The 20,311-nt window shown below is 36.5% G+C and overlaps 1 protein-coding gene across 1 annotated transcript in view; it reads right to left on the reverse strand.

The window, feature by feature from the left end:
* LOC145694674 (uncharacterized) overlaps positions 1-20,311 on the reverse strand; it is a 260,526-nt gene that overhangs the window by 170,764 nt on the left and 69,451 nt on the right. Inside the window, exons 2-3 of the mRNA XM_081771169.1 lie at positions 12,155-12,339; positions 3,371-3,468 (exon numbers count right to left, since the gene is read on the reverse strand). Coding sequence (XP_081627295.1) covers positions 3,371-3,468; positions 12,155-12,339 — 283 coding nt within the window. The remainder of the gene's footprint in view (positions 1-3,370; positions 3,469-12,154; positions 12,340-20,311) is intronic.

A 20,311-nucleotide genomic window follows, 5' to 3' on the forward strand; every position in this document is an offset into this window, starting at 1 on the left:
CCGATTGTATGATATTTTAGTGCCATGACAGAAACGTGTGGAAATACCCTCGTACTTTATATCTTTTTTGTCCAGTTGAAATCAAATAAAAGTTCTTTGAATATATAATTAAATGTAGTATTCACTAAATAAATTGTGAACAGTTTACGTGACATTAAACGCTCACATAAGTAGGTGTTAATTTTATATAGCACAAGCACTTAAGTAGCCACATAGAACAAATGAGATAAATAAGAACAGAAAGTAACGAGAAGAGGAAAATTCCAAAATTATTGAATGAACTTAAAATGAAAGCAGACGCCGGGATTTTATAACCTTAAGCAAAACTTTGTGGTCACAGAATTAAACAATAGACTTGCAATGAAAATATATATTTCCTTTAACGTAATATTTTATACTAAAGACAGATAATACACAAAATCAAGTGTGGAATAAGTATGAGAGAACAGGAAACACACAGATATCATGCTGTCACCCACAAACTCACATTGCCTCAGACGCATCAGAGGCAAGAGCTCAACCGTTGAGCGAACATGCCCTCACACCGTAAACGTGATCAAAGCCAAGGGTGCCGATTTCTCTGTAAATTTGGGGGGGGGGGGGCATTCAGATGCAAACGGAATATATATGACTATTTTAAAACAAATTGCATTCAAACTATGCCAAATATTGTATATTCACAAATACAATGAGCAGTGTGCGAATTAGATAATCTATATTGGGGGGGATAAAATTAGGCCAAAGGACATAGTCTGAAGGTTCAAATTTCAAAATGAGACAATAAATGCCTTACCCCCATATATATATATATATATATATATATATATATGTGTGTGTGTGTGTGTGTGTGACATCTGTAATAAATAACAGATTTATTAATTTAATAAATCTACCGACAATAACTATGCACATATATATTGTCTGACATACACACACCCCACTAAACCTTTCTGAACGTGTTTTAATGTTGTACTCACTCTTGTCCCCGTAGCTCTCTAAGGTTTATTTAGTTAATAATTTGGCTCGAGCGATAGCCATGATCACAAGCATATGTTAATTTTTCCACTCATATTGAAAGCTTCCACTTCGTATTAATACATACAGGTTGCGAAAAGAAACCTACTTCAGTCTTGTGAAAACCACTAAAATTATCAGTTAAACCGGACATTTTTTTAAAAAGAAAATCTAGATATTAGCCTATCAAATAAGAAATGGATTGTTGCTGGTCCCGATTTCTCACATCAAGGTCAAATCGAAGGCCAAATATTTAAAATCTCTCAATTCAAATTTCGAGCTTGTGCTTCTACTTCCCGCTAAAGCTGTGCTCATCACGACTTTTTTTCTCCAAATATCGATTCCGTGATGGGCACGGAAAGTTAACACTTAAAAATTACTTTACTGTTAGGTTGAAGATGAGTTGATTCACTATGGGCTACGTTATTCAAATAAAGTAAAACATTACATTGAAGTTTTTCAGACAACATTAATTGCGTGGACAGCAAACTGTACAGCGAAAAGATGGAAAATGAAGGGTTAACTTTAAAAAAAAAACCGCTCCAGTTGAAATGCTTATACAGACACGGACAATGACACGGAGAACCAGTCGTATTAACAAATGCTGAAACAAATCTTGAATTATTCGCTTATTCACCTAAAAATCACCTTCATTAACATGTCTGCTCACTAGGAGCGTATCCCCCAGCGTGTACGTTAACATATACTTACGAGAGAATACCTATATCTCAGATTTTGAGTGAGCTCCTCCGTGGCTAAGCGGTTAGCATTCGCGTCTTTGGCGTGGGAGACCCGGGTTCGATTCCCGGCGGGAGCTCATGTGGTTCGGATGCCACGTTAATCAGTAGGTCCACGTCTCATATCGCCTTGCTGCTGAAAGGGATGTTAAAATCAACTCAACTCAGATTTTGAGTACAGTTTCAAAAGTTCATTTCCGTAAACTGTAAAAGCAGTGATTACTATGCTAATTATCACAAATTAAATGCAACTTTTGAGTTGCATACACACAACCTACTAGGGAATGAAGACCATGTGCTAACAAAGAGTACACTGGAAAACGAAATAACATGTTATAACAAAAATTAAAATAAGATGATAATCGATACAAATATAGAGGATGAATATGACATATCCGAACTTCGCCAAGTATGGTAGAAGAAGCTATTTGTTTACTTCTTCTTGGCCAACCGCTAAGAACATTTATAAATCTATATGTGGCTTTGTTATACGCAATTAGTACATTCAAATTTACAAACGATGACGAACTGAAGGGTACGAAGGTACAGTTGCAAGTAACAACCGTAGTCATAATAATATAGTTCTACTAAACAACGTTGAAAATAGTGGGTAATTAGGTGGTAAGTAAAAATGACCAAAACTGAACAGTTTACCTCGATCATTTCGAAATACAGCTAGAAGATTAAATTTACAAGAAATAACAAAAATCAGTGAAATTTGGAGTTATACTAAGCATAGTTTGAGGGGGAAAGCGAGCATCCCCGGTGGGGATACTTCAGCTGACTTCTTTGGGGGGGAACAAAATGTGATTGAGGGGGAAAATCCCCCTCATCCCCCCCGGTAATTCGCACCCTGACAATGAGGGAGCCCACATGAGCTTTGGGGCGTTCGGGCCTCCCTGGCCCCCCAGGATCGGTGCCCTTGATCAAAGCTACAGAATACTTAAGCCATATTCCTTCTAAGTCCATTGAGTAATAAGATTATATATTTTCTTTTACTCATTGAAAAAAGAGAAGCATTAATTTTACGTATGATCTCATTCCTCTTTTATCAACTACTTTACGTCCCTTCTACGAAAAATCGGGTTCAGTTTATACATAAAGAAAATTACATAAATTATGTAAGATTCCTAAATATTAAGTTAATTTATATCAAATAGATTCACTTTTACAAAGAAAGAAATAAAACAAAAATGTATAAAACCAAGTGTAATATCCGTAATACAGAGCAATTCAAAGTAAAAAGAAAATGCATTTCCATAAAAAAAAAAAAAAAAAGGAGAGTAATGACGCAATGCTTTTAACTGCTTAAACTGCGTATTTCCAAATTTGATAGAGATAATCGAAGTTAATTATTTCAATATTGTTGTTTTAAATTCAAATATTAAGATACATTATATTTAGAAACAGGACCAAATTCTTTTCGTCTCCTTTACTTTTGGTTGGTGGGCAATTTGCATGTTCCAACTTTTCTTCCTCATTTGATACTCATGAAGAAAGTTTGGACTAAATTAAATTAAAATTAAAAACGTGACACATATGGAATTGCTTTACTTCTCCTATTAGTAATTAATGAAAAATAGTATCCAAATACAATTAATTATTCCACAAATACTTACATTTACTAGTTCTTTGTCCAATTCGCATTATTTTTAACGTCTCTTGATGTAAAGAAACATCCTGGATTGGTAAACAACCGAAAACAGCTTGAACTAAACTGAAATTAAGAATTATTTTTTAACATTTCTTTTTAAGGAGCATTAATACACTTTTGGAACACTTTTTAGAAAGCAATTTAAAAACAATCTTGAAACAAGAGTTATTTCTGAATGTAATAAGTGAAGCAAAGATCCGAATACAGCACCCTCTTCACGACCTATCCTAACTTTAAATTCCCAGAATGACTAGTTTTATAAAAACAGATTTGATAACTTCTGTTACCATAGTCCCTTGGAACGGCTCAAGAATACAAACATAAATATAATTGAGGCGTGCGGTCAAACAACTGGACAAGTGCCTCCGTCAAATTACGAAGAAGAACAATTTAAAATACTTCAACTCCTGCTTCACTCACTTAGGGTGGACTGTATACGTGTCCTGGTGTTACACTCAACTTCGCACAAACAGAAAGATTCCAGTTATTACTGAAATACGATAGAGAATATCCAGATTTCGATGTTTAACTGAAAGTCTGGATTTTCCTCAAGTTTGCTTTTGTCCCATTGTTCGTCCGCACGCAAGAACTATTTAATATAACCCTCTTCGTTTACTTTTGACTTCTTCATCGATCGGACTAGTAATATATTGACTAAATTAAAACTCACTACATAGGTGATCATTCTTTATGCTAGAATATCTTTCTCTAATTAACTATGCCTTATTTGTTTTATGTATGTTTTGTTGGAATATAATCTTGGTCTGTAAGGATTTAAAGAAAATCGTTCAACTTAATTATGGAATAACCTCATACATTCTACATTTTCCTCAAAGCGTAATAATGATATATTGATTCACGAAATTCGTTAGTCACTTTTGAGGTATAACCAGTGGCGAAGAGTGCTAAGAGGCCCTGAGGCCTGGACTACCCACTTACTTTCAGAAATTATAATTTATAATTAGTTCATTTTCCTTGCACAGAATGCATGATATTTTCTAATTTGAAAAAAAAGTTCGATAATGAAATCGTGGTTGGCACCACTGCTGGGAGGCTCACCTTGCAGTGTCTCAGGCGGCAGTAGAATTACCGCCAAGCTACTCAGAAAATCCCGCGAGAGAACGTGTTGGAAATGACGTTTTCTTCACCAGCGTATAACCTGACAAAGAGACCGGCCTCAGCGCTTATCGACTTTCGTTTCTACCTACTAGTTTCTCTCGAGACTTTCGATTCGATATATCAAACAAATAAAGAGCAAGATAACGTGGGCTCCATTCCGTTCCAACTTTGCTTAATTTTGCGGACTCTAACGCAACGCAAAAACTGGAACAAGAAATTCTAAAGGCGCTACGCTTATTATCGTAAACTAATGCCCCTTTATTCCGTTGCGTTGACGCAAACCTTTACGAAATCAGATTTGTTGAGTTCATTAGAAAGAGTGTGTGTGTTTGAGATATGGTGAGTGATTTTTTTCCCCTACACTTGCAAAAGTGAATGAGAGAAAATGTCAGTAAGTGGAGAATATGAATATACGTAATATAATTCGTATTAAAGAACCTTCTATGTCAGTGGTCTTTTGAAAATCAATGTGTTATATATTTGTAGTTGTTGAAATAATGAGCAGCGTATAAAAATATTTAAGTCTGATTCTGTTTTTAAAGGGGAATTAAGTGACACACAAAATATCTTGATTGAATGCTTGTCATGTGTTTTGAACAATATAATTAAAGACAAAATTTTACAAGCAGAGTTTGTTTCAGTACATGTAGGCTAAACAACATATGTTTCTTGTGAAGCGCAGATAATGTGATAGTCCATCTTCCCCACCCGATCACGCGAATTAAAACAATTAAATTGCATTATGGCGAATTAAAATCAACTATGAGTCACATGCGTCAATTTCATTATGAAAATTGAGTTCCGGATAGAATAAGTGCTGTCGATGAACCACAATTGCATTAAATTTATGTGAATACGTCTTCTTGTATTTCTGTACTAAAATATTTATGGCTAATCTGTTTCATTTTATTATTATTATTATTATTATTATTATTATTATTATTATTATTATTATTAGTAGTAGTAGTAGTAGTAGTAGTAGTAGTAGAACATTGGGCCTACCCTCTTGAAACTATCACCATTCGCCACTGGGTATAACATTGTTCGATTTGGCATAATAAGTAAACTATTTTTATGTGAAACTATAAGTTGAGACAAATAAATAAATAAATAAATACGTGAAATGAAATGAAATTTCTAGTCTTATGTTCCAGATTATGCAGTTTACGCTAAAAGACACGGATGATTAATGAGAGTGAATAATTATTAAATAACTTGCAGAGTGAATATGTGAACGGAAACGAGAGTACCCAGAGAAAATCCATCGGTTCGATGCTGTCCACCGCAAATACCCATGCGGGAATTGAACTAGGAACAAACTAAATAAGTGTGAATACAAATAACTTTCTCTTGTGTAGTCCTTTAAACATCTCATATTTAATAAAATATGAAAAATCAAGAGGGTTGACTCCGAATCTAAAACGTATTTGTTCAAAGCTCTTTTTGTTTTCAAAAAGGCAAAGTTCCTAAAATATATTATTGGCATTAACAGATGGGTCATGACATTGAAAATAGCAGGTAAGTCTAGGACTGATTTCGAATCTGAAGACCATCTGTCGACAGCTCTTTTCGATCTCGAGGTACATGATGTTACAAACATTATGATGATCAGACACTGAGCTCCTTCGTGACTAAGTGGTTACCGTACACGCCTTTGGCGTGGGAGATCTGGGTTTGGTTTCCGGCGGGAGCTCATGTGGTTCGGATTCTACGTTAGTCAGTAGGTCCCGTCTCATATAGCCTTGCTGCTGAAAGGCACGTTAAATTCAAAATCAGCTCAATTCAATGATCAGTGAACGAAAATATTTAGCTGCATACCTATATATGAGGCATGTTTTTAAAGTAAGAACCGTCTTGAAATTCGGCTGCTGCATCGCTGCGGTTGACATTCCGTGCATGGGCACTGTGTACCTGCATCTGTTGGCAAGTCACAGATGTCTTTATAGAAACATCTGACCGTGCTTATGTTTGTTTGTAAGTAGTTAAAATGTATCCCCTGGTTGAGAATTCCGCCGACTATTAAATATGCGCTGTGATTTGTTTTCTTAGTGCTAAAGCCGTTAAAGTGGCTGGAATTCATCTCAAATTAGTGAAGTGTACTATGGAAAAAAACATTAGAACGATGGAATGGTACGGAAATTCGACGATGGAATGGACGTGCTGTTAGAGCATTTACAGATGGCCACACGAAAGTTTATGGGCGATCTTCAGTCATCATTGCAGACTTGGTGCAGGAAGATGACGGAAATGTGAAAGAGAGCACACGCGTTACGAATTCATCATTAACTGATAAGTTCCCTTATTTCAAGAAGAGTTGTTTATGAGATTGTGATTCAATGTTTATATTATCGAAAGTTGTGCTCACGCTGGATACGAAAAATGTTGACTGAGGTACAGAAAACCAAGCGTGTAGCCAGTTTATTCTTGAGCGGCACAGCGAGGAAGGTGATGATTTTATAAACAAAATTGTCACAGGCGACGAAATATGAGTGGCTTACACTTACACCGGAATCGAAGTAACAATCCATGGAATAGCGGCTTTCAACATTATCCAAGAAAATGAGGTTCAAGTAAACAATTTTAGCCTGGAAAATCATATGTACTTGAACAGGACGGAAGTGTTGCTTGTGAACTTTTTGTCTCGTAATGACATTAAGTTCTACGAAGTATACTGAGGCCTTACAAAAATTGCGCCATGAAATTCAAAACAAAAGGCGTTGTATGCTGAATAAGGAGATGGTTTTGCTTCATGAGACTGCCCATTTACATGCGGCAACTCAAACTCAAAATCTCATCGCAGTATTTGACTGAAAACAACTTGATCACCCTCCGTACACTCCCAATCTAGAGCCCACTGACTACCACATGTTCCTGCCTTTGAAGAAGCATCTGGGTGATCACGATGACGATGATGAGATCAAAACGGCCGTGCTGGAATGGTTGTCAAATCAGGCGACAGATTTGTGTGAAAATTGTATTCAAAAGCTTGTTGTACGATACGATAAGTTCCTTAACATTGGCAGAAACTCTCTCCAGGTAACGTCTGATGAAGATAACATTAATTGAATCTATTACTCCTGATTTTAATTTTAGTAAATAAGTATGGTATGTACACCGGTCAGAACAATATTGATTATTTGGTAGAGACTATGTAGAAAAGAAGATTAAGGTACAAGATTTCATGTACTAAAACTATTACAGAAAGTATACTTGTTTCTTTTATCATTATTTCAAAACGGTACTCTTCATACTATCTGATTCATTTCGAATTTTCGCTAGTATATTAACGCGTTCATGTATTTCACCTTGCTTGTACATTCCACCTTTTAGCAAGTTGATTACTTGGATATTCTGAAACTAAACTTAGAACTAAATATCCATAAAATACCTTCGAGCATTTCTTCATGGAATTTCGTTTTGATGCACTTTGTGTATTGAGTAAAGTCATGAAGTAATGCTTTGGGTTTGGCTGCATCCAGACGAACTTCTTGCGTGTTCGTTTATATTAAGACATGCTTGTAAACCTGCTTCAATATAATTTCATGTTTCTTCATCTCTGCTTATGTTATGTCATTTTTGTGTTTTGTCTAAGGACGGATATAAAAGTTTTTCAAAACATATAAGCGTGTTCTCCGCCTTTCTCTTTAAAGTAATTCCTTTTAATGTTGCTAAACGTTATTTGTTCTTATGTTACAAATAATTTCCTGCTAAAGTGACATTTGTTTGGCAATTCCCAATCAAAATCGGAGCAATACTTTCCCACGTATGACATTAACTTGTAATCTCTAAGGTCTATTTCCGTTTTTCGCCCTTTTAGATTTTTTTTTTTTTAAGGAAATAAAGACATAATTTAGAAAAGAAAGGAAAAGAACACGGCAACTTACTATAAGTTTGTTGTGTTTTGCAGTGCTGAAATATACGAACCTTAAAACATGCATGACGTATATCCTAAAGCGTACTTCTTACAAACCTATCTTAATAGACATATTCAATCGCTAAGGCGATGTAATGTATTTTGTTACAGGCAATATGTTACTTACAATGTACTTATTTACTGTATCAGACACTTTTTAGGTATTGGGAGCCGCGGTAGCTTAGTACTAAAGCATTCACCTCTGGTGCTGGAGTCCCTGGTTAGACCCCAGTTCGTGCAAAGTGGACTTTGTGGTGGACAAACACCGTGTGTGTGGGTTTTCTCGGGTTTTCCGCTTCCTCCCACCTTTTTCATTCCACCATTTCATTCATTTGTCATCATCATATCTCCTTTAGCTTAACCAGCATAACCGTGGGACGTAAAACTGAATTATTTTATTTCATTTCATTTTTAGGCACCTTTAAAACATCTAACTTTGATTAAAAATATGATAAGGTGCATCAAGTATAATTTTTACTGTAGAATATAAATGTGAAAATATGTACAAATTTCATACCTAATACTTTTAGTATTAGAATAAATTACTATATACGAAAAGTAGAATCAATCACCGATATTGTTAAAATATTCTAATTTGTACAATGAGGAAGTAAATAAAAAATGTACAAGCACACCACACCCATTTTACGTTTAATCCATCTTCAGTGATTATACGATGTTTTTGCTACTATCAATTACAAATGCTAATCATGCAATTAGATAATTAGATAATATCCCCTGCTACATTATGAGTTGTCCGACAACAAACACACACATGGAGAGCCCTAAGCAGCTTACTAATCCTATCTGTAATTCATATCTAGCGCCACCCTATTATACCTATTTGGTTCCATTGTGCAGTTCTTGTCAGGTGGTCATTTTTTTAACTCCGTGGATGATCTTTAAAAAAAGAGTATAACAAAGATTGCTTTTCTCTAAAAGTCAGGGATGTTACTCTTGAAGAATGATGGAATGAAGAATGATCGCAAATCCTCTTATTTGGAATCCATTGAGTTACATATAGAATTCTGACCAGTAACGAAAACATTTAATTATCAAATACAGAGGAAATCACGAGAACAACAAATATTGATAGAGTTAGAATTGTAGCTTCTCTACAGAATACAAAATCTACTAGTTGATCTCAATTTATCATTTGCTGTATTGTTTAAACGTATATTTCTTCAGTACGTGTAATATTTGTTTTCTATATGATATTCCATCTGGTTCACGAGTTTTTGTCAACGTATAGCGACTTCCATAAAGATTACTAAAATTTTAAAAGAAATACAATCATACAACTTTTCCATTTCATGTTAGTTAATTAAATACTAGCGCTTGACTTCTGTTGATGCATCATACATCAATCTTGGTATAGATAAACAAAATCATCCAATGTATTCTTAGATCTTAAAGTAATAAAGCATTTTTTGTTACTTTTATTAGGATCAGGCAGTGGATATTGAATCGCATGAATCTCTTTACTGTCAATACTGGATCTTATTGTAGTATTATCTTGCTAAATGAAATTATAATTTAGCATTTCAATTATTGTTAATTACATACTTTGAAAAACAGTTTGTTCTTTCTCCATTTTTAAGATTTAAAAAGTATCTATAAACTTTTTACGAATTTTTCTTTTCCTATCTTTTTTTTAACATTGTGCATTTGTTAATATTGACAGATGGCTGTCTGAGGTTTATGATTCATTTAAATTATTAATATAATAATAATGAACTGGTAATATAAAGTCCTTATATGCTATTTATAATTTTGCAAACTATAGAAAAGTCTTTATATGCTTTACAAAATTTTTGATGAACCAGATGGAATGGTATACAAGAAATTATTGATCAGTCGTAGGCAAGTAGTCAGAGCTCCTGCTTCATGTTTGCAAGTTCCGGGCTTTGAATTCGGTGTCAGGCCACTCTGACTGAGGTTTCTTCACGTTTCTCGTCAGTGCCAACAGATAAAAGAAGAGTATTAGTACCTTTAAATATAAACCCGGACCAACCTTATTGGGTTTTAATTTCCCATTGTTCTTGATAGTTATTAATTCCAGTGTAAATTGGCCTCGGAGTTAGCATCGAAAATACCGATGGTTTTCAAAATAACACAAGCACCTAAAGAAAATGCAACTTACCAGATTTATATAATATTGGACCACCTTTCGCCCCTCAGAATAGTTCTGATGTGATGTGAAATGGAATTATAGAGGTTTTGAATGGTTGTAAATGGATTACACCATTCCGCGAGAGAGAATGGAAGACGGAAATATGCGTCGGATTCGTGTCTTCAAAACGGACCACAGATATTGAATTATGTTCAGGTGAAAGGATTGTGCTGGCCTGAGAAGATGTTCAACTTTATCCCAATATTCCTTATAGCACGCCGCTATAGCTACAGCTGTATCAATGGGTGCATTCATCCTAGAATATGACGCCATTGCCTTGAAACAACACTTGGACCATACGACGCACATGATCCATACAATGGTGATTTAATGGCGGACACTGACGCGACCAGTAAGCGTAATTGCAGGACCCATTGAAAATTTGCATTTTGAAGTCTCTGCAACACAGAGGTCTCCACGTTACACAGTTAGGCGGAGACACTGCGGATCATGTGTTCCTTTGAGCGTCCGCCACAATAAACACGATCCGTGGTTTGAAATAAGGTGAACGATGACTCATTCAACCATATCACACGTTTCCAGTTATCAGAGTCTCCATCTTGCATGTTCGCGGCACCACTGGTGTCGTGGTCAAGAGTTATGGTCCCTTACCAGCGGTTTCGCCCGAGCAACCCGAACTCGTATGCCCATGCCATGCAACTCCCGGTGGATTGTAGGCTATAGAAGGTGCTGGACCTTTGTCACTTGCACCGCAGTCGCACGACAGTTCTGAGTGAAAATCTCTGTGGAACATGTTACCGAGGGGTTCCTTCCGACCACTGTTCCATTTGAGTGATGTGGTTTCGCGGTACACAAATGCTCAAACCACATCGCTAAGCACCAATTATTTGCCCTCTTTGAAGATTAAAGGGGTAGCCCATTTTATACTATCATTTTCTAATGAGTTTACTGCACTCTGCCGTTCTACTACTTCTCACCTAGTTCGAAGTTTGTCTTAACTAGTGGTGGTCACAAAAACCGGTTTTTCGGTTTTCGGTTTCTAGAAAAACCGAAACCGGTTTTTGAAAATTTTCCGGTTCTTGTGCCCAACGGTTTTTCACCGAAACCGGTTATCGGTTTTCTCCAAAACCGGTTCGGTTTTTTACCTGGTCCGGTTTCGATTTTCTTCAAAACCGATTCCTGTTTTTTTTTCAAAATTTGTTCTATTTCTGACCAGAATAGTGTTTCGTTGTTCTCCGGAAAACGAATCCATTTCCACAGAAATAGATTTATGTGTTTTCGAAAAGTTTTCACCAAAACCAGTTTCGGTGAAAAACCGAACCGGTTTTGGAGAAAACCGAAATGTCGGTTTTTCGGGTTTCGGTTTTATAGAAACCGGTTTTCTGTTTTTATAAAAACCGGTTTTTCCCATCCCTAACTCTTAACACATCACTAACAAAACCCAGCGCTGCGGTCACTACTCCACCATTGCCAACCCATACATCTATCGTGTTAGGTGTTTCTATTATTTTGGTAACTATCTGTCCTTGTTGTATCTTAATGTTAGAATAAAACATTAGTTCTTAATTAAATATATTTCATACCAATTTATTTTCATGTCTCTTGTCCTGATCTTGCCCTGAAGTGGAAATCGGATGGTCTGCTGATGCTTGTCCTTATTCAAAGTATTTAATGTTTTCTTCTCGCTCACTCGCAGCTGAACTTCACAAAATTCTTGGCACTTAGAGATGACACCTAACAATTTCTGAAGACTCACATCGCCTGATACCTGATAAAATATACAAAACAGTAAATAAGCAATAAAATTAATGTACACACTACTAGTATCTATTACACTTCTAAACAAATATGTACTATATTTTGTTTTTAAGATCCCAGCCATATGCTAATAATTCTGCAACTTATGGGATCCGAATCATGTTTCGTGTTTATATTCCAGGCATAGCTGTAAACAAAAGTATCAATACTGCTTGTTCTGGCCATGAGACTAAGGAATACTAATAATAAACTCCTGGAGCAACAGCCCTAAGGGCCAGAACGTGACCTATTAGCTAGTTTATGATATTCAGGCTTTTGTGGTGATGTGTGGTCAGCACATCAGCTCCCCTTGCCTTTAATGCTCCCAATTTTCTAAGAATGAGTTTGCTACTTATTTCTTTCAATTAACTCCAGAATTGTCCTGATAGCTCTGGATTAGAGATGCAAGAGCTCGGAAAAAAACCGGCTTTTTTGAAAAAAAAACTCGGTTTTTTCTGCTTCGCTTTTTTGCTTGGGAATTGGGCTTTTTTTGAAAATTCTGCTTTAAATTGATAAACCAGATTTTGTTTCGCTTCTCTACAACACAAAAAGTCATTTAATTAGTGGTTGATGCCGATAATAATATAAAACCTCGAAAATAAACCATGAATTTCGAAAAGATATTTCAAACAGTTTTACTTCTCAACATATTTACATTATGAATTTCAAAGGATTAACCAATGTATATAATAAGATTTTTTTTAACCTCCTACATACAAAAGTAAGCAGGGTTGGCAAGAGCCATGGTTGTTTTCGAAAATGCCAAAAACCCGTTTTTTTGGGGGGGGGTTTAAACTAGGCTTTTTTGGTTTAAACCAGTTTTTTTGGGTTTAGATATTTTGCTTTGTGTATTTATATTACATATTGACAGAAATAAGTTTGTTTCGCCTTGGTGTTATTATGCAACAACGGGGTTATGCTGGAAGAGGTCACATAAGCTTAAAGAAATCCGGTCAGTAAATTTCTTAAATTGAAAAACTCCTGCCTAGCCATCGGGAAAATCCCGTCATTACTCTAAATGTAAAACAATAACGGAAAAAATCCTGTTATTGCTTTGCATGTAAAATTTAAAGGTCAACGTATCATAATCAGTACGCTAAAACTGAGGTATTAAATTACAAATTTAGTGCGTACATATCATTGAAAGTACAATCCAAGCTAATGTTGGAAGCTAGGTAGGCAATCGATAAATTTTTTTAATTTATATCAGTATATTTAAGCAACCTTGACTTCTTTATAAAACAACAGGCATTCAGGCATGCAGAAATATACAATTTAGTTTCGTTTCGTATGTTCAGGCTTGACATCCTTACGTAATACCGAGGTTATCAAGGAGAAGACTTTCGCTTAAAGTGACATCCGAACCGCTACTTTGTTTACGCATGAAAGAAGGGTTGTGGTTCGATCGAGAATTGAACATGGGACACCTTGATTAAAAGGTGAAAAGGAAATAAAACTAATGCAGATGGTTTGATGTATGGAAACGTCACCATGAAGTTCACACGATTCGCATTTTTCGTACCTTGTATTTTTTTTTCGGTTTAAACCAGTTGTTTATTTTAAAAAAAGAAGAAAAACAGCTGGTGTAAACCAGCCAACCCTAAAAGTAAATACTTCTTTTAAAAAAATACTCAAATAAGTAGCAAAATTCTATGTAGTATTTTTACTTCAAAATATTCCATACCCTCTTTTTGGAACAAAATAAAATTAAAATAAAACATAAGAAAAATACTTAGATTTATATGATACACTTAAAGGCTGCACACCTAGAGCTTTTGGTTTTGTATATTCTTGAAATTCTACAGTTTTATATAAGCACTATCACGGTTTATTCAGTCCTCAAGTTTTCTGTATTTTTAACAAGAGGGATTGAACATGAAGGGTGTGAGATAAGAACATGGTAACCCATAATTTTACTATTTTAAGAAATTAGAAATTTTCTGCTGCACAATCCATTTTGAAAGTCGGAAAGCTGATTTTTCACATAAGTCTATACATGAGGGATTAAACGAAGCGGTATGCGTTGCTGCCTATCTGAAGCTGCGTAACTCAGCAATTGAAAATTTGTTAGTTACCATGTTCTTGGCTCACACCCTTCATATCATTATGGAACTCTCCCCACACCACCAACAAACACACAAAAAAAAGGACTACGGAATATATTTAAGTTAAGATAAATACAACTGCACAACAAACATGATTGACTGGAGCTTTTGCGCTTCTATCGAAAAAATGAAATGAAATCTTTAAGTTTTACGTCCCACGGTTATGCCGGTGAGGCTAAAGGAGACGGTGATGATGAGAGATGAGTGAAATGGTGGAATGAAGAAAGTGGGAGGAAACGGGAGAACCCCAAGAAAACCCACGAGTACGGTGTTTGTCCACCACAAAGTGCGCTTCTATCGAGAAGTCCGGAATTCAACTCAGCATTCGACCATTCTGACAAAACTTTTCTTCATTCCATCTATGAAGTAGAAATAGTGCGTGTACACTGAGAAAAATCCATTATCCGGACAGCGGTATATTGTACAAATACAAGGATTCGTTATGTTTACTAAGGAAATCTGTACGGAGCGTACTTTATCCATATACTACACAGGTACTGCCTTTTACCCGCTTAGATATTACATCATTTCGCTGCAGGATGTCTGACATCTAACAATCTTCTGTATTTTACATACATATACGTATGTTAAGTACTTCAGTTATACGTTATATACGTCCATCTGTACGTGAGATCCAGACCGCCTATAGACACTCTTTCTTTCGCCATGGCTGACGTCATTGAACTAGCGTCTTTTGCTTGCGAAACGAGGTTGTTACAATCGGAAAAGAAGAGAGGAAGGAAACAAAACCTGGGTAAGTGCACTAGTTAACTATTACTTTAGTTAAATATTCCATTAATTATATATTCTTTTAGTGTAACTTGCTTTAGTATAGTACTAAGTAAGTAATATAGTTTATGACTACAACTCGTTAATGATTGAGGAGAATGGAATGGGTGAATCTGAATTTTGAGAAATCTTTGAATATTAATGTTTTGAAACATTTTACGTTACAAGGGAGCAAAATGAATGTTATGTGTTTATTCATTCCGTTTTATATGTGACGATTTATTACGTGGTGCAGAGTTACTACAGGACTGCTTAACATAATTGCTAAGAAACCGTTTTCAGCGCGAAAATTCCCTTGTGTAGTGAAGATTTAGGCTTTAGGTCTCTGGGCTTTCGGCAACAATGGCCTTGTTAGCCCGTCACATATGAGGGATGACGTCCCTCGATGAGCACACTATCCGGGTAAAGGAAGGGAAGAAAGGATTGGGGAAGGAAGAAAACGGCCTGGGACCTATATGTTAGGTACCACTCCGGCATTTTCCTGCTGTGAATGAGGAAAACCCAAGGAAATCTCATTCAGGATGGCTGGACTTAAAATCTTTTGATACTTTTTCGACTGAGGAAATCGATCCCCAACGGGATCGAACCCGGGACCGTTCGCACCGAAGGCGAGAGCGTTAGCAACTACGCTACGCGGGGCCACTTGTGTAGTCTAGAAAACTCATTTTTATTAGGATATTTGCATTTTTTTTTTTTTTACTTTTAGTTTAACGCCCCATGATTGTACATAAACGTAAGTGAGAAGGTGACGATGAGATACATGATAATGGTGGAATCAAGAAAATGTAAGGAAACTGGAAAGTCTTAAGAATAACCACACCTACAGTGTTCACCAAAAGGCTATTTGTCGGGAGCAGGAATCGAACCAGGGACCTAACAGGTCAGAGGTAAGCGCTCTACTACAGAGCTTTCTTTTGTTTAAAGAACTTGTTTACATTGAAATATATATATTTGACGAAGATATTGATATATTTTACAGCCTCACTGAAATTTAAAAAAAAAAGTAGTCAGGGAGAGCTTACTTGTCAGGTTTTTATTTTTTAAATTTAATTTGATTTGATTTCTATTTATTTATTTTTGCTTGTTATGTTCCCTAGTTAATTAATGTTTGGGTTACTGAGAATTAAAACCTTTTTAGTATTATTGTTATGGCATCACTTTGGAACCAAAAAGTTTGATTTTTTTTTTCTTGTGTTTTCATATAGGAAGTTGGTAAGTTTGTGCCTTAGCATTGGTTTGGTTTCTACTGTAGAACGTAATTGAAGGTCATGTTGAGTTGAGTCTTGGCGGGTTTGAGTTCGTGAAGTGTCAGGCACTGATTGTGCCCCTGTCTTCTGTCTGTGATGTTTCCTGGTTTTGGGCAGTGACGTATTTATGTTGAGGAGTACCAACGCAGGCCGCGTAACTACAACACAGCTTCAACAACTACGAGTGCCAGGCGTTTGAATTTCACCCTTCGTTCCGGCGTGACTAATGCAGTATAGTACTAGGTTCAAATTCTATGGCTGGTAAAAACGGTATGGTAAGAAACACAACGTAATAGTTATTAGTTTAATTAGTGTTTCTTCATAGTATTGTTTCACTATTTCTAGAAGGAATTAACTATTAACGAAGTAATGAATAAGCAAAAACACACTTTGATTGACGTTTACGATTTCTCATACTCCATTGAGGATGTTTTGATCCTCAGTTGCGCAAACATCCAGTGTGCGTTTTTTTTTTTAATTTTTTGTTGCTTACACTGCCTTACAGATGAGGGTTATAGTTAAGGAGCCGTACTTCCCATTTAGGGAAGGACGAGAAACGCCATACTTTCAGGAATTATTCATTGACTATCTAGGACAGCGTTTCCCAACCGGTGCGCCGCGGCACACTGGTGTGCCGTGAATGGGCCGCTAGTGTGCCGCGAGGAAGTCGAAGCAAATTATTAATTCTATAGCAATCAAATTGCAAGACGAAGGAAAAATGTATATTTTTATTTCACATTACTATGAACCTCTACTATGAATCTACAACTTTAAGTTTCATACCGTGTTACTTTTCTGTACATTTTTAATGTTGAAAATATATATTGGTTATCATTGTTGTGACTATTATTGCTTCTTTATTGTTGCAGACTATTTTGTAACTTGAAAATTACATCCGTAGTGTGCCGCAAGTTGAAAAAGGTTAGGAAACGCTGATCTAGGATGTTAAAAAGCAGGTAATAGACTGAGTTCTTGCCCTTGTACTTAGGGTGTTTAGGTAGTGCAACAATAAGATGTATCCTCGTGCACGGGAGATGAGAAGTAGCTGTTCTTAACTATTACCCAGATGGGTTCCCTCGTGGCTAAGTGGTTAGTGTACACGCCTTTGGCGTGGGACACCCGGGTTCGATTCCCGGCCGGAGCTTATGTGGTTCGGATTTCACGTTAATCTGTAAGTCCATGTCTCATACAGCCTTGCTGCTGAAAGGAACGTTAAAATGAACTCAGCACTGCTTTACAGATGCAATTGTTCGATTCCGAGTTCGAATGAAGCTTTTTACGGGCAGGGGGTGACTTTTATATATACAATCCAAGCATTTTAGTTTTATCAGTCAGTGATGTAATATATATATACAGTAATATATACTGTAATATATATATACAGTATATATATATAAATATATTACAAAATTGAAAGTGACTAAGTTTATGACTCTCAATCTCTTAGGGCCGCGGTGGCTCAATGGTAGAGCGTTCACCTCTGGTGCTTGGGGTCCCGGGTTCGATCCCAGCTCCCGCCAAATGAACTTTGTGGTGAACAAACACCGCGTGCGTGGGTTTCCTCGGGATTTTCCCGTTTCCTCCCACTTTCTTCATTCCACCATTTCATTCATTGCTCATCATCACCGTCTCCTTTAGCCTAACCGGCATAACCGTGAGACATAAAACTCAAAGATTTCATTTCATTTTCATTTCCATTGTAGCTCTCCCCGCAACCAGTGTTGCCTAAATGTTGACAATAAGTTTGCGAAACGAGAGGTGGCGACTCGAATTTTGGGTGAAAAGTCGCTATAAAAAATAATCGAGAAATTCATTGTCTATAAGCATTGTTTTAAAGTTGTAGATGTAAACTAAACAATATGTTCTACTCACTGCCGCAAATCCCGGGGGGGGGGGAAGACGGATACATGTCCCCTCCAATCTTGGAACTGAGGGGGAGTTTTCCCCAATAATCCGATTTGAAATGTGTTTTTTGGGAGAAATTTGATGATTTTTGTCCAATTGCTACAAAGGAACGTGAGATAAAATAGACGTCTCCCAGAATAAGGCTCAAATCTGCAGCTTCCCAATGCTGAAGACAACTCTGATACTCCACAACATTGTTTTTCAACTTCATAACTATTTTGGACATCGCAAAATAAAAAGTATGGTAACGGTCTTACACTTCCCCCCCAATGTTGAAGACAGATTTGCGCCGCTGCTTCTACTCACATCTTTGTAAACAGGGCGCAACCAATCCTTGAATTCAGGGATCATTTCAGATTGTTTCGGGTACTTTTGTTCATATTGTGGAGTCAAAATAGTTCCGAAATAATTAACACTACAGTACTTACGTTAAGCAATTTTTTGTAAAAGAAAAACTGCAGAATAATTAAAAGACCCCAAAGAACAAATATAACAAACATCCACATCGCCTTTATTCACGCATCTATAGCTAATCTTTTTGCTATCGGTAAAGATGTATTACGTGTGTCTCTCAACGGAAACTGCGAACTAAAGGACATCAAGTTTGTAGTTCTTCTTCGTTAGAGGACAAGGGCAACATAACAATGCAGGATTGTGGGCCAGTGGGTACGCTGTATTTCCAAACTCTTCATCACTTGCGCTGATTAAAACAAACAAACAGAAAAAAGAACAAACAGAAGCATTATTAGTTCAAAAACTGTTTTGAACTAATATTGCTTCTCTACAGATGAAAATTTTGTTTGCAGCAAAAAGTCGCTAAATGTATAAGTAGCTGAATCGTCATTTAAAAATCACCCATAAAAGTCTCCAATCGGAAAAATTATTCGTAGGGCGACCATACGTCCCGTTTTGACCGGGACAGTCCCGTTTTAGGGGCGTTTCCCGGCCTTCCCGTCAGTAGATGGAAAAAAGTAGTATTCGTCCCATTTTATGTAAATGAAAGAAGTAAATAACAAACCCAGTACCTTTACTCCTTTTAAAAGTATTAATAACAACAAAGAGGCAAAAATTGAACTGAAATTCCCTATATTAAACATACTCTATAGTTCGTAGTACTGCTCGAAAGACAGCAGAGATTTAGCAGTTGGTTGTGTGTTGAACAAACTTCAACGTGTCTTTCCTTTTTCATAAGTACCCGCTCAGTAACTAAGAGAGAGAGAGGGGGAACTCTGATATCAAGGCACTGATAAATGAAATGAAATGAAATTTTTGAGTTTTACGTCCCACGGTTATGCCGATTAGGCTAAAGGAGACGGTGATGATGAGAGATGAATGAAATGGTGGAATGAAGAAAGTGGGAGGAAACGGGAGAACCCCGAGAAAACCCACGCACACGGTGTTTGTACACCACAAAGTTCACTTGGCGGGAGCAGGGTTTGAACCCGGAACCCCAAGCACCAGAGGTGAACGCTCTACCACTGAGCCACCGCGGCCCCAAGGCACTGGTAAGAACAAAGGTAGATCTAAAAGCCAGAACCTATCCCGTTTTTAACTGAAAATTTTATGGTCACCCTACGCTATCGTTGAGGTCGAATTCCCCTGATTTAGTGACTTTTCCCAAAATTGGCAACATTGACCCCCACCGAACAACACCAAGTCATCTGTAGCCTAGCAAGCATAATAGTGGGACGTAAAACTTTTATTTCATTTCGAACAACACCCCCAGAAACCTACTGTTATACCATTCCCAAAACACTCTTTTGTACAATTCTCCCTATTCGAAAAAAAATGTAAATAGCAGGGTTCATACATAAATATGGAACTCAATTTCCCTGAATTTTCCAGGTTTTCCAGGTATTAATTTTGCAATTTCCAGGTCTAGTGGAAGAAACTAATA

Source organism: Thermobia domestica, chromosome 9 (genome assembly GCF_964235325.1).
Source record: "Thermobia domestica chromosome 9, izTheDome1.hap1.1, whole genome shotgun sequence".
NCBI classification, from domain to species: Eukaryota; Metazoa; Arthropoda; class Insecta; order Zygentoma; family Lepismatidae; genus Thermobia; species Thermobia domestica.